Source organism: Megalopta genalis, chromosome 2, assembly GCF_051020955.1.
Source record: "Megalopta genalis isolate 19385.01 chromosome 2, iyMegGena1_principal, whole genome shotgun sequence".
NCBI lineage: Eukaryota > Metazoa > Arthropoda > Insecta > Hymenoptera > Halictidae > Megalopta > Megalopta genalis.
In genome coordinates, this window is record NC_135014.1 from 10,363,180 (window position 1) to 10,377,127 (window position 13,948).

At 34.3% G+C, this 13,948-nt stretch overlaps 4 protein-coding genes across 5 annotated transcripts; 2 read left to right on the plus strand and 2 right to left on the minus strand.

Moving 5' to 3' along the window:
• The first annotated feature begins 283 nt into the window (after positions 1 to 283).
• eIF3l (eukaryotic translation initiation factor 3 subunit L) lies at positions 284 to 2,277 on the plus strand. The gene is made up of 3 exons (XM_033480843.2): positions 284 to 469; positions 550 to 2,010; positions 2,088 to 2,277. Exons 1-3 carry the CDS (start codon positions 449 to 451, stop codon positions 2,220 to 2,222), a joined length of 1,617 nt encoding a protein of 538 aa, XP_033336734.1. The 5' UTR covers positions 284 to 448; the 3' UTR covers positions 2,223 to 2,277.
• On the minus strand, positions 2,005 to 6,572 carry elg1 (enhanced level of genomic instability 1). Its single transcript, XM_033480842.2, has 5 exons — positions 5,570 to 6,572; positions 5,166 to 5,479; positions 3,856 to 4,960; positions 3,367 to 3,784; positions 2,005 to 3,291 (listed from the first exon to the last, which is right to left on the minus strand). Exons 1-5 carry the CDS (start codon positions 6,433 to 6,435, stop codon positions 2,536 to 2,538), a joined length of 3,459 nt encoding a protein of 1,152 aa, XP_033336733.2. The 5' UTR covers positions 6,436 to 6,572; the 3' UTR covers positions 2,005 to 2,535.
• A 204-nt stretch (positions 6,573 to 6,776) lies between these two features.
• On the plus strand, positions 6,777 to 9,582 carry Tgt (tRNA-guanine transglycosylase). 2 transcript variants are annotated; one of them, XM_033480845.2, is made up of 8 exons: positions 6,777 to 7,113; positions 7,261 to 7,449; positions 7,515 to 7,604; positions 7,684 to 7,840; positions 7,935 to 8,067; positions 8,147 to 8,308; positions 8,378 to 8,546; positions 8,629 to 9,582. In XM_033480845.2, the coding sequence occupies exons 2-8, from the start codon at positions 7,276 to 7,278 to the stop codon at positions 8,971 to 8,973; spliced, it is 1,230 nt and encodes a 409-aa protein (XP_033336736.2). In that variant the 5' UTR covers positions 6,777 to 7,113; positions 7,261 to 7,275; the 3' UTR covers positions 8,974 to 9,582. The 2 variants fall into 2 exon arrangements, with proteins under 2 accessions (XP_033336736.2, XP_033336735.2); XM_033480844.2 differs by having other exon boundaries at positions 7,269 to 7,449.
• LOC117226486 (coiled-coil domain-containing protein 25) lies at positions 8,588 to 11,186 on the minus strand. Its single transcript, XM_033480848.2, has 5 exons — positions 10,498 to 11,186; positions 10,330 to 10,377; positions 10,169 to 10,260; positions 9,579 to 9,961; positions 8,588 to 9,511 (listed from the first exon to the last, which is right to left on the minus strand). Exons 1-5 carry the CDS (start codon positions 10,520 to 10,522, stop codon positions 9,430 to 9,432), a joined length of 630 nt encoding a protein of 209 aa, XP_033336739.1. The 5' UTR covers positions 10,523 to 11,186; the 3' UTR covers positions 8,588 to 9,429.
• Between the last annotated feature and the right edge of the window lie 2,762 nt (positions 11,187 to 13,948).

Genomic DNA, 13,948 nt, shown 5'->3' on the forward strand with positions numbered 1-13,948 from the left:
AACATAATTTAGGAAATTCTGTATGAAAGAAAATGAATAACATACAAGACAACAGCCGAGAAAAATATGTACATAACGTATCTAAAGTACTATACATAATTTCATGTGTGAAATGAATATCATGCAAAAGATTATTTGTATCATGTCACATGTATAAGTGAATGTTTATTCATATTTAATACGAATGCGACATTTATTTTGCATAGATATTATTACGGAGTTTGAACAGAGAAGTATAAATAATTCCGCAAGGTGCCACTGAAAATCCCTATGTACAAACAGAATATGAAAGGTGTGAATCATAAATTGCAATAGTCTATGACTAAACCATCTCGTGGAACGTGAACGTGTTATACTTCTTGATTCTTGGTTAGCTTTTGTATCTGTATTAAGTTACTCTGTAAGTTCGGAAAGTTTATTTATACAAAATCATTTCTATTAAATCATCATGTACGACGATTACAACGAGGTATTTAATAATCGCTTGGTCAAGTTCTACGTAAGCATTATTATTGTGGATATGCAAATTAACATTTACACAATTTTCAGTATGATGCATATGATGATTACGGTCCGCTAGACGTTCATAGCGACCAGTATGACAGATTGAGTTATCGCCAAGTACCAGAAGTTGTACGAAATTTTCTGGTATTTTTGCGAAATTGTATAAACGAAGGAATGATATTCGAGATACAGAATCTTTATGAAACAACATTTCCAAAAATTTCGGAACAATTGTTCGATAAGTCGTCTTGGCCAGATGCTCAAGCGATTACGCATATAGTTGATAATGATCCAGTATTCCTTACCCTTTACAAAGAACTTTATTATCGCCATATTTATGCTCGAATGCAAGGACCAACAATAGAACAACGACTTGGTTCTTTTTATAATTACTGCGATCTTTTTAATTACATATTGCATCCTGAGACACCTGTTCAATTGGAATTACCCGATCAATGGTTATGGGAACTGATTGATGAATTCGTATATCAGTTTCAATCTTTTACACAATACCGTGCTAATTTGTCAAATAAAACACCAGAGGAAATCGAACATTTGAATGCGCATGGCAAAATATGGGATGTACTTTGTGTTTTAAACGTCTTGCATTATTTAGTTGATAAATCAAAGATCAAAAGCCAATTGGAGGTATATGCAAGTGGAGGAGATCCTGATTCAGTGGCTGGAGTGTTTGGAAGACATTCTTTATATAAAATGCTTGGATACTTTTCTCTTGTAGGTCTCCTGCGTTTGCATTCTCTTTTAGGAGACTATTACCAAGCCATTAAAGTTTTGGAAAATGTAGAGCTTTATAAGAAAAGTGCATACTCTCATGTACCTGGTTGTCAGATATCAACAGCATATTATGTCGGCTTTGCTTACATGATGATGCGTAGATATGCAGATGCAATCAGAACATTTTCTGGAATTCTGTTGTATATTCAAAGAACAAAACAATTGTTCGCAACAAGAAGTTATCAAAATGATCAGATTAATAAGCAAACTGAACAAATGTATCATTTGCTAGCAATCTGCCTTGTTCTTCATCCACAGTGCATTGATGAAGGATTGCAACAGGCACTACGTGATAAAAATTATCATGAAAAAATGTACAAGATGCAGTACGGAGATCTAGTAGAATTTGAATCCTGCTTTTTATTCGCATGTCCAAAATTCTTGTCTCTTACTCCACCAAACCCTGACAATCCGAATGAAGACTATATTAGAGAAGCTATTAAGCATCAAACTCAAGTCTTCATGGACGAAGTTGTTCAACAGAAAATGCTACCGACGATTCGTTCGTATTTAAAACTGTATACTACCTTGCCATTAAGTAAATTGGCAACATTTATGTATAATAACACCAGACCTGATGAAAGTTGGGATTTAGACAAAGAGGTCAGCACGTTAACCATTCACTTGCTATGTTTCAAACATAAGATGAAGAACATTGTCTGGACTAAAGGTGCATCAGGATTACATGGAAAATTTCAATCTGGCTCAGAGGTAATATATTTATTGTCAGTATTTAATATTGCAGGAGAATACAAAATGCATTAATATCATAATGTATATTATTACAGTTGGACTTTTACATTGATCATGATATGATTCATATCGCAGACACAAAGGTAGCCCACCGTTATGGTGACTTCTTTATTCGAAAAATTCTCAAATTTGAGGAATTAAATCGCAAATTACATCATATAAAAATTTAATCATTGTATGGAAACCATATTTACTTCAAAGGAATAAAACACAAATTTATAACAAGTATGTGTTTATTACATTTAATAGAGAACTTTAGGATGATTGCTTTAAGACCACTATAGTACAATTTTGTACAATATTTTTATATAAGCATCATAATTCTTAAAAAACTATTCAGTACGCGATACTACAAATGCAAGTGAGTTATGAATGCATAAAATATCTTCTATATATTTGATAAAAGACATATGTTTAAACGTAACATCCTTATCATAAATTTCTAAATTTTTACAGGATATGTAATAATAAAAAAATTAACTGTTACACACAAGTAGTACTTGTATTTGCATCATTATCTACTGTGTCACGCATTACTCTACATGCAGCTGATAAAATGTTAGGCTTAAGTGATGTTGATGGTCCCTTTAAATTATGAAGATAGTGGAAAAATCGATTTCCTCTTTTATTGTTCATATTAGCTCTAGATTCTTCTGCTCTGCATATCGTTCTTAAACATGGTAGGTAATCTGTAGATATAACTTGACGATCAAGTAAGAAAGATGTGGTTTGCGATAATGCCGAATTTACTCCTTTATTTAACTGTCTTTTTAGTGCGATATTATTTCGATATGAAGTTCCATCAGAACTACTTAACTGACTGCTGTACACAGCTTTTTTACTAAGCCATTCCGCTATATCGAAACATATACTATTTGATGCCGAATATGAATCAGTATTTTCTAATAAAGACAGACTAGGTTGCATTTTTATCTGTGACAAATTTAAAGCAGAGTCTTCTAAATGAATTAGAGATGACATCAAAACGATGTCATTTAATTTATTTGCCAGATTATCCAATATATGTTTATTGAAATTTGTTACTTTCCTATCTGCAGCCTTTTTCGTTTTTTGTTTATTATTTTCTTTTATGGCCGGTTTGTATAAATTATATCGCACGCTTTCCCAGAATGAATTCTTAAAAATGATAGATTGTGCTATAACATGTGTCGGATTAGATAGCATCAAATATTGTAATTTAAGTATAGCTTTACGCAGATCTCCTATTTGTATCAATTCCTACAAACAGAAAAGTATACTTATTGCAATATAACATTATTATTTACGATTAATTCGTATGTCAACGATACTTACAGTTATATAATCAGTGGATACACTGTAGCCTGTTTCTGCCAATGCAATCAATTGTAATAAAGCAACAATCCTGCTACCAGTTGCTTGTTGAAAATAAATTCTATTTTGCTGAGGTGCTATTTTAGCCAAATGGGGACAAATATCTCTACACGTCATGACAATCGGACGTTTTGTATTTAATGCTAACTGATAAGTAGCGGAAATGAAACCTTCATCCTCTTCGAATATGAGATCAATATCTTCTATAAGAATGAGAGACTTTTGCGATATTTTCTTTGGTACAGTTTCATCTGAACTTAGATTAAAAAATGTGGGTGCATCTGATTTCTTTTTAATTCTATGTGATTTAGTCGCTTCCTCCAGTTCTTTCAAAAGTATTTTTCCAGTTCTCCTAGATGATGCATTTACCTCTAATACACTAAACAAAGAAAAGACATATTTAAAGGATACATTTACTAAGCTTAAATATTATTAATACAGCATACTAACGTGTAACCAAATTCTTCTGCTACCGCATAAACGCTGGCGGTTTTACCGCTTCCATGTGGTCCTAATAGTATGGCTACTTGATTGTTCTCGTGAATTCTCGAAGAAGTACTATCGGAGGAATAGAATTCATCCCCACTACTGTTATTCTCGTTTCTGAATGTCGCTTTCCATCCAATTAACCATTCTCTCAATTTTGTACCGGCTTCTTCATTACCAACAACTTCTTTGATACTTCTTGGTCTATACTTGTATGTCCAATTATAATTCTCAATTTGATTTTCTGTACTTCTCTTTTCTATCATTTTTTCTTCTCTCATAAGTTTACTTCTTTTTGTTCTTGTTCTTGGTGATACTGTTTTAATAGGTTGCCCTTTGAATATGTGAGAAATAACACTCCACATTTGTCTCGTGTCTGTGCAGAACTTCTCCATTTCTGTTAATATATCTGAAACTTTTGCTTTCTTATTTATAACGTTTGCTTCCAATTTTATTTCAGAAAAGTCCATTGTACATGTATAGTCGCTTGAATTTATAACTGGAATGAATTTAACACGAAGTTTTTCTGGAATATGAAAACTTTTCGTTTCATTAGAAATTACGTTATTCAATTGTGTGATATGACTCACAACTGGAAACGGTAATGTACCATCCACAGTTACTTTTCTAACTACGCTTTTACTATTATCCGTTACATCTGGTTGTAAAAATAACCGACGAGCCGCTATGATCTCTGGATCAGGTTTTCGTCGCTTTGTGAACAAAGGAGCCAATTTATCTACTGTTTTTCTCTTTAATTTACTCTCACTAATAATAACATAATCGTTTAAATTTGAATTAAGGCAGCTGTCCAAACTTTTACTGACTGTTGAAGTATGCTTGGAGTTATCAAATGTCGATTTATGTTTATCTTTCTGTGCTAAATCGTTTTCAGCATTTTTTAATAGTTCATGTTTTAATATACTTTCTTCGTTCACTTGTTTTAGCGCTCTTTTCGGATTCTTATCTACCACAGAAATGTTTTTAGTTGCTTCAGATTTCTTAGAACTTTTTGTATTTATTTTAGATCTTCTTTGTGCTGAAAATATTTCTTCATCGCTAATTTCATCTGTTTTAAAAGTAAAAAGAAACATTAAATAATGATGCTATATACATTCAAATAATGTTATATATAAAAATCATAAAAATCAGCGATCAAAGTGTGAAAGTTCATTGCCATCAACCACAATGTAGGAGACTCTTGGATTTGGTTTCTTCATGTAAAATAAACAAGCTATATAATATATTGTAATCATCTGGAAGTATCGAGTTACCTGCTACAAGATTTTCATTTTCATAATTTTGAAGTTTAATCCGCAAAGACCATCTATGTTTACTTTGTCCACATGAATCATGTTTCTTTGTTTTACATGTCATATTAATGTTCTCAGAATCTATAATACTAATATCATCTATTTGAGAAAATTTCATATCCAATTTATTTTGTTTATTCAACTGTGGTCCCTTCTTTGAGCTTGAATTATATATATTATGTTGAGTGGAATTTTCAGCCATGTGTACATCAGCCTTGACCACAATAGTAGACATGTTAGCTACATTCGAATGTGTTAAATTCACTGGAACTTTGCTGTTACACATAAAAAACAAAAAAAAACATTGGATATAATAGTACCAATTGTTTTAACAAAGGAGCCCCCCCCCCCCAATAATACATTACCTAAAATAATTCAACAAACTACCACAAGATTGACTTTGAGTAAATATAGTTGCTTCTCCATTACTATCTTTCGTTGTATCTTTTTTAAAAAGTTTAATTCGTTTTTGAATAATACGTTCTATCTTTTCACCTTCCTCAATTTCTGCTAATTTTTGTTTGGAATATCCTTTTTTATCAGCTAAAGCTATCAACTTTTCTTTTGTTTGTTTCAATTTGATTTTATATTCTCCAGACTTTTTGATGTCAGTTTCATCAGTTTGAGCAGGCTTTGTCGGTGATAAACTATGAACCTGCTTTTTACGGTTCATAAGAATTTGAAAAGCATTAGATTCTTCATGATTATCATCTTCGCTATCACTAATATTAATTAGATTTATAACTTCAGGTTCTTTATTCTTAACTGTATTACATACACTTGTATCGCTTTTTGTGCCCTCTTTATCCTTTAATGTTTTTTTTGTTTTCCTATTATTTTTAACTGAATTTTCAGAATTACGTTTATAATTTCGTTCCTTATACGACTTATCGTTGGTTTCTATAGATAAATAATCTAAACTTTCATCTTCTAATTTTTTCATATTCACCAATGTTTGTAATTTCGATGAAGATCTTTTTGATTTTTCAAGCGAATTTTTGTGTTTAGCTGCCTCTCTGGTAAATGGGCTAGGCGTTTTATCAATCATATCACTACTGCTTTCTATGATATCACATACCGTTTCCTTTGTACTTGTTCGTGATATTTTAATTTTAACACGGTTACGTTTTCTTTTCGAGCCATTATTAGACTCCTCTTCCAGTCTTGTATCGTTGGTAGTTATTCCACTAGGTTTTACGGTGTCCACGAGATACTGTGTAATATTTTTCATTCTTCATTACTACATAAAATGTACCATGAATGCCTAGAAAAACTGTTTAAAACAAACCATATAAAATGCTATCCCATCGCAAGCATACATAGCGTAACATTTTGGCGCCATGACACTATGTATTGCATGTACATATATATAGTGCGTGTACAGTACATTCTGTTTATGTATATAATTTTAGAATATAAAGCAGATCTATTATGTATTTAACTATGCTAGATGCGAAATGCATTTTTTTTTTCAAACAATATAGTCGAAAATACATACATCTTTTCCTTTAATCACTATCTATTTAGATAAGAGAAAATGGGTTTTTTGCATCGCATTGTGTACATATGTACATATTGTACTTATAATACATATAGCATCGCACCAGGTCCATCTTCGCATGTTTTTTGAAATAGAGAAATGGCGCGAATATTTTGATTTGTTATAGAACTTTTAATCTGATTTAGAGAATCAAATCAGATCCGGAAAGTAACTTATGTTACATTTTCTTTAGATTTATTCTGTGCAATCCTTTTTAATTTTAATTAAGAGCTATTGATAAAAGTATATTCCTACAGTGCACTTGATTTTGACCAATGTACTTTGAACCAGCACTACGTGGAACAAGATTGATAATTGTTGATAATCAACTCGTGTTGTTTATATTGATTATACATTACATATTTACATGTGCGTTGATATTAACATATAAAAGCATTTGTTAAAAATGATCTATCCTTTAAATCTATAAATACAGACATTTTATAGTTGTTATAAAGCAATTTAATTAAATGTATATACAATAATATTTGTCCAACAACATAACCTTAAGAACAGTTTTATAGGAGCCTTATGTTGATCGATACACTGATAAAAGAAGGTTCCAAAAACATGACAAACTCTACGATGAAACCGTTACTCTTCGACATTTTTCACGAATGCTTAAAAACGAAAGCTAGAACTGCAAAAATGACACTTGTTCATCATCCTGTGGATACTCCAGTATTTATGCCAGTGGGAACTCAGGTAAGCTAAACTGCAGAATAGTTTAATGAATTATTGTTAATAACATTTCAACTTTATTGTTTCAGGGCACTTTAAAAGGTGTATTGCCGCAACAATTAGAAAGCTTAGACTGCCAAATTATTCTAGGAAACACCTATCATCTCGGAATAAGACCTGTAAGTTAATTGAGATGTTTACATTAATCCAATAAATATATATATATAGAATTTTTAATTGGTTCGATACGGTAATCAGGGTCTTCATGTTATGCAAAAAGCTGGTGGATTACATAATTTTATGAATTGGAAAAGAGCATTATTGACAGATTCTGGTGGTTTTCAAATGGTATCACTTTTAGAACTTGCAAACATTACAGAAGAAGGTGTTCAATTTAAATCTCCTTATGATAATGGTAGCTAATATTTAAGAACACAAAATGAATCGATATATTCAATTAGATATACATATAACTAAATAAAATACAATAGCTTTCTAATATATTTTAGAATCTGATTGCATGCTGACACCTGAGCACTCTATAGAAATACAAAATATAATAGGTGCAGACATAATAATGCAGCTTGACGATGTAGTTAAAACTACAATAACAGGGCCAAGAGTAGAAGAAGCAATGCATAGGTGAATATTTTATTGTTTGTAGTTCATGCATGTCATTACCTTATACTGAAAAGATTGAATAATGATTAATTATTTTTAGAACATATAGATGGTTGGACAGGTGTTTACAAGCTCATCAGAGACCAAATGAACAAAGTATATTTCCAATTGTACAAGGCGGACTTAATCCTGATCTCAGATCAGAATGTGCAAAGCAGTTGATTCAACGCAATGTCAATGGTTATGCCATAGGTGGATTAAGGTAGAAATAATTGAATTGTAATTGATAGATGAATATGGAAAAACTGACTTAATTTTTATTATCTCTTAGTGGTGGAGAAAGTAAAGACGAATTTTGGAGAATGGTACATCTTTCTACTGATATACTTCCAAAAGATAAACCGCGTTATTTAATGGGAGTTGGATTCGCTGAAGATTTAGTAGTTTGTTGTGCATTGGGGATAGACATGTTCGATTGCGTATTTCCTACGAGAACAGCGGTAATATTTATGATGTAATTTTCAAAGAAAAAGCAAAAACATACATACAATTTCATTTATTAATATTGTATATCTCTTTCAGAGATTTGGTTGTGCGTTAATAAGTACAGGACAACTAAACTTAAAACAATTACAATACTCGAAAGATATAAGACCCATAGATGAAACATGTGATTGTAGTACATGTAAAACGTATACGCGCGCTTATCTTCATCATATTGTAACGATAGAAACAGCTGCATGTCATTTATTATCTATTCACAATGTTGCATTTCAATTGAGACTAATGAAAGATATTAGACAAAGTATCAAAGAGCAAAAATTTCCAGAATTTATACAGCAATTTATGTTGAACTTATATCCGAATAAGGAATATCCAACGTGGATAATAAATGCTTTAAATGCTGTCAATGTTACATTATTATGAGAAAAAGTACAGATGATCACGTTATGTTAATAGTGTATCTAATAATATCAGATGGAGTCCCTAGTGAGAAATCACGTTTATATCCTAAAAACTAAAGACTATTTCATGTGTATAAGGTTCCAGGTTTATTTTTAACGACTTTATAAACAGATGAATGGGTTATTAGATATTTTTATATATTACAGAAATAAGCTTCTTAAAAACTTTCATATATTTTACAATAGTTAACTGTAGTTATCAATGATAAAAGCACGCGAATAATTTACACTTATTTCGTATTTACTATACTATTTATAAATAAAACTGTCCATCTTTGTAATATCTAATAATTTCATTTTCGAGCAGTATCAACATTCAATTTTTAATGTACACGTGCTGCCTGTTTGAAACATACATTTCCATTGTCCAGGACTGTAGTAAATTAGGCACAAGGTATTAATGTTGTACATAACGTTATCACATAAAGTCGTCTGAATCATATCCATTATTGTCGGTGTTCGATATCATATTAGATGTATTGAATAAGGAATTGTAGCTCCTGAAAGTGATTAATTAGAAAGTTTTGCAAAATTAACATAAGAACTGGATAAATGTTAGTAGCTTGCCTGATTTCTGCTTCTTCTTTTTTCCTCTTTTCTTCTGCCTTCTCCTGTTCTTTCTGTTCCCTCATTAACTTCTTTTTGTCTTCTCTTTCATTCTTATCTCGTTGTTCCCTTTCTGCTCTAAAATTCACTTGCTCCGAACGTTTCGTTTTATTTAATCGATTGACAATTGTGTTTACTCGTTTAGAGACATGAATTTTTCGAACTTCTTTGTCTTCATGGAAGCCTACTTGTCCTACTTCCATACCTTGAGTCTTTTTTAGATTAGACCACATTGTGTATACAACATCGATATCATTTATTTTGTTACCCTCGATGCTGTTCGCTTTCACTAGTTGTGCTGCGTCTTCCAAGACCATGCTTGGAATATCATCTATTGTTTGGCCCTATAAACAATGTATAATTAGAACAAATTATTTAATATACAGGGATGATAAAACAGTTTAAATTTGAGGTATCATTGGTATAAGACAGGGGGTGCTTTAATAGTTCTAAATATTGGTACCTTGAAATTTTTCATTATTTGCATAAATGTTTTAATCGGACCTATAGCCCACAGTACAATAATTTTTTGTTAATTAATATATGCTTACCGGTTGAAGGCGAAGATACACGTGTGCCGAAGAATACTTGTCAACATGAAACCAAACATCCTCTGGCCAACCCCACCGTATAAGATCCTCGTCTAGACGTAAGATAAATTAAAATAAGTTCTTAAATGACAAAAAAACGAACTTGAAGAATTTTTACTTACTCTCATGCTTGTCAAGTCCCATAAATAATGTTACAGCTGGCTGAACAACTAAAATTCGAAAGTAACTGTTACTCTAACCTTATTGTTAGTTATTCGTCGCATTTCTTTAATATGATAATAACAAGTTTAAATACAATGAATGTGCAATAACATGGAAAATAACAATACCTTCGCTTGTAAAGTAGTATACCATTGTCACTTTTAAAATTTCAAATCAACACGTGTTACGAACGTTATCTGACAGATCTTCAAGCGAGGACTGAGTAGGAGATGTATCAGGATGTACATATGTACATTTTCGACTCGTGTGAAGCTGGTTCACAATATTAACCAATATTAGTGAAACATAGTACAAAAATTGCTCTTTCATTTAACTGCTTACTAATTAGCTTTAATTGTTTATTTATCCTTTTCGAGAAATATACAAGAAACATTTCGAGACGCCTAGTGACTTTCATGAGAGGCTGGGGACTTTTAAGAATACGAAAATTCTGAAATAATACATAAAACGTGCTGCATGACCTACCACAGAATTGCTCTTATCATCGAACCAATTGCTCATCCCTCCACGGGCGACTATTTCATCAATAAACAATAAAATTTCAATAAACAGATCTGTAAGGAACTAGGAACACGTGACGTTCATGGCTGATAAATATCAATTCGCATAGATATTCAAAAACACAATTAAATTCCTATAAATTATATTCATTATCAATTAACAGAGCACAATAACGTCATTTACGATTAAAAGATATCAATATCAAAAAGAATTTCAAAATTTGCAGCTATTAGCTCGGTATCATCCACGACTCAAAGCTCATTACAACTCGCAATGTTCTCTGAATCGAGGATGATACCGATTGCCCGGGTCTCACCGCGAGGAGATTGCTGCTTTAGAGACCCGAAAGGGAATCAGAACGAAGCCGGAATTCGCTATGGCTCCCTTTCTAACAACGACGACTTATAAACTAATACGCTCGCTAGCTAGCTATCACACATTCCCACACACTCACTCGTTCGCATATGTCAAGTACTATTGCGGACCAAGTGGATCAAAGAAGAAGTCTCTGATCCACGGGGACCAAAATGAATCAGTGCAGAAGGCAGTGATTCTTTCAAAGTGAGAAACAACTGCGAGTCAGTGCAGAAGGCACTGAGTCGAGGGTGACGCGACGCGTACAATGCTTGCACAAGACCGGAGCTTCGCAAATCGAGATGACCGGCGCGATCACATGAGGAGTGATGATCCAAAGTCGGATCCTCCCACACATTGGGAGGCCATTTCTCGCCCTGCGACCTAAAACTAAGTTAGGCCGCCTTACCCGTCTGAATCGGCACTAGGCGAGAGCCTACACAGGTAAACCTGTGTGACCATTTCTCGCCCAACACCCCGCCCCTCATAGGAGCTAAGGGCGGATTACTGGCCGAACAGCGACCAGGGAAGAGCCCTCACGCCTCATGATCACTCGCCGAACATCGAGAAGTGTTCGAACTTACCCAAGAGATTGCGCAAGCAAGGCCGCCACAGCAGAAGGCTGTATCGGAGTCAAATGCAAAACGCGAAAAAGTAAAGCTAAGGCAATAATATTCGACATATGCGAAATTAGCGAATCGGGTACCTCGGGGACGCTACCCCCCGTGCCCCCCACGGGCGCTCCCGTGGGTCGAGGGCCCCTGAGGGAACTTAACCCCTTGCCGTACCATTCTCTTTAAATTTATGATGACTAGAAATTTCCCGATTGAAAGTATTTCTCAGAAGGAGAAGAAAATTTCTAATTATTGTGAGACTACGTTTCATTGAACAAGTAAATATTGTACTGAAAAGAAGAGAAATTTAAGCGAAAATGAAACAATAAATTAATGTTCATTCTTAAGAAAAATCTTTGTTCAAAGCTAGACCCGTTAAAGTACGGCAAGAAGTTAAGAATCTTAAACTAAGCCACACACACACACACATATCAACTAACTCGCACGCACTTAATAACTAAGACGAATCCCACGGCGGATGATAAACCCTCGGCGGATGATAAACCCTCGGCGGATGATAATCTCGGCAGAAGGTGCTCGAAGACTTGGACATAAGTAACGTGCGTCGCGATTTTGCGGCAACTGCTACGACTTGTAAATTCTCGGATCGCAAAAATGAATTCCTACTGCCCGCAGTGGTTTTGCGGGCATTTGCACCACGTGCTCGGACCTGGCCTAAAAAAGTCCGAAGGTAGGAATAAAATATTCTCGCTCCCTGTGGTGACGATCTTCCACTGCTTTGCAAAGATATTGTCTGCGAATATAAGAATTACGATTTGATTTTAGATGCCAGAGAGGAAATCAAAGTGAAAGTGGCAAAGAAACGCGGACTCATTTTTCGCGCGACGCTAATCCACGAGAATTAGATGTCGATATTAATTCGTGTTAATTCGTCTGAATATTAATCCGATGTTAATTCGTCAGATCCGAAAGCGAAAACTCCCGTGCACTTTGATTTGTTTTCACGCAACTCTAAAGAAAATCGTCGACGATTGCGAGACGATGCTGCGATCCTTGGAACGGCTACTCGCAGTGCGGCATTTATTTCGCTACTCTAACACAACGCGTTGGCAATTTTTGCAACTCTAACACAACGCGTTGGCAATTTTTCGCGACACCAACACAACGCGTTGTTAATTTCGTCTCGCAACTCTAAGGAAAATCGCGAATGCCTGCACTGCGGAGGGTTGCAGCTGCGGCATGGTCTCTGAAAGACGAACGAAGCTACTGCAACGCGATTATTCTCGCAACGCTAACTTCGAAACTAATTCGAAGACAAATCGCGATAATTCATTTCGCAACGCTAGGATGCAAAAATCGCGATGTGTCCAACCGAGCCGATTGTTGGGACCTCGGTCCATTGTTGCAGCCGCGGAATGGGCGCCTGAAAAGTCGAACGAAGCTACTGGCAACGCGATTATTTCGACGCTACGCTAATGCATCGAACAGAAATCCGAAAGATTTAACTTTACTTTCTGGAATGAACGAGTCTGTAGACTTCAAAAAATCAGATAGAATTGCAAAGTTGCAACGCGATTAAGTTCGTAACGCTATGTTCAAAGCTATTATGCTTGATAATTTCAAGAAAAATCGCGTCTATTTTATTCGCAACGCTATGATTTCTGTTCAGAATTAATTATAGCAACGCGTGATCAATTTGCAACGTTATGGCAAATCGCGGATGTGCCCATCCGAGCTGTTGATGGGGCGGCGAGGCCCTTCGTTGCAGCTGCAGCATGGGCGCCTGAAAAGTTGAAGGTAAACTATTGCAACGCGATTATGCCGCTAATTCAATGAATAGAGATGCAAAAGCGAGTGGATTTTAATGATGTTCGAAATTTTCTAACTTGAAACGCGATCGTATTTATTCGCAACGCTATCTTCAACGCTTCTTGCATATCGAACCAAATGAAATCGCGATTATTTCATTCGCGACGATATACTCTGAATAATTAATTTCAATGCTATTGATAATCGCAATGGTTTTATTCGCTACGCTAATTTTGATCTCTGTTGAAAATGAAGCGAAACAACGCGAGATTATTTCGCAACGCTATTGCAAGTCGCGGATGTGTCCATCTGCGCTGAT

Excerpts from the sequence above, each read along its gene's own strand:
- eIF3l (XM_033480843.2), top strand. The coding sequence starts at position 449 with ATGTACGACGATTACAACGAG. Across the intron at positions 470-549 it reads TGTACGACGATTACAACGAG|TATGATGCATATGATGATTA; the intron begins GTATTTAATAAT and ends CACAATTTTCAG. Across the intron at positions 2,011-2,087 it reads AATTTCAATCTGGCTCAGAG|TTGGACTTTTACATTGATCA; the intron begins GTAATATATTTA and ends ATATTATTACAG.
- elg1 (XM_033480842.2), bottom strand. The coding sequence starts at position 6,435 with ATGAAAAATATTACACAGTATCTCGTGGACACCGTAAAACCTAGTGGA. Across the intron at positions 3,785-3,855 it reads GCAGAAGAATTTGGTTACAC|TGTATTAGAGGTAAATGCAT; the intron begins GTTAGTATGCTG and ends TTCTTTGTTTAG. Across the intron at positions 3,292-3,366 it reads TATCCACTGATTATATAACT|GAATTGATACAAATAGGAGA; the intron begins GTAAGTATCGTT and ends TTCTGTTTGTAG.
- Tgt (XM_033480844.2), top strand. Across the intron at positions 8,068-8,146 it reads GTAGAAGAAGCAATGCATAG|AACATATAGATGGTTGGACA; the intron begins GTGAATATTTTA and ends AATTATTTTTAG. Across the intron at positions 8,547-8,628 it reads TATTTCCTACGAGAACAGCG|AGATTTGGTTGTGCGTTAAT; the intron begins GTAATATTTATG and ends TATCTCTTTCAG.
- LOC117226486 (XM_033480848.2), bottom strand. The coding sequence starts at position 10,522 with ATGGTATACTACTTTACAAGCGAAG. Across the intron at positions 9,962-10,168 it reads TGTATCTTCGCCTTCAACCG|GGCCAAACAATAGATGATAT; the intron begins GTAAGCATATAT and ends CATTGTTTATAG. Across the intron at positions 9,512-9,578 it reads AAAGAAGAAGCAGAAATCAG|GAGCTACAATTCCTTATTCA; the intron begins GCAAGCTACTAA and ends AATCACTTTCAG.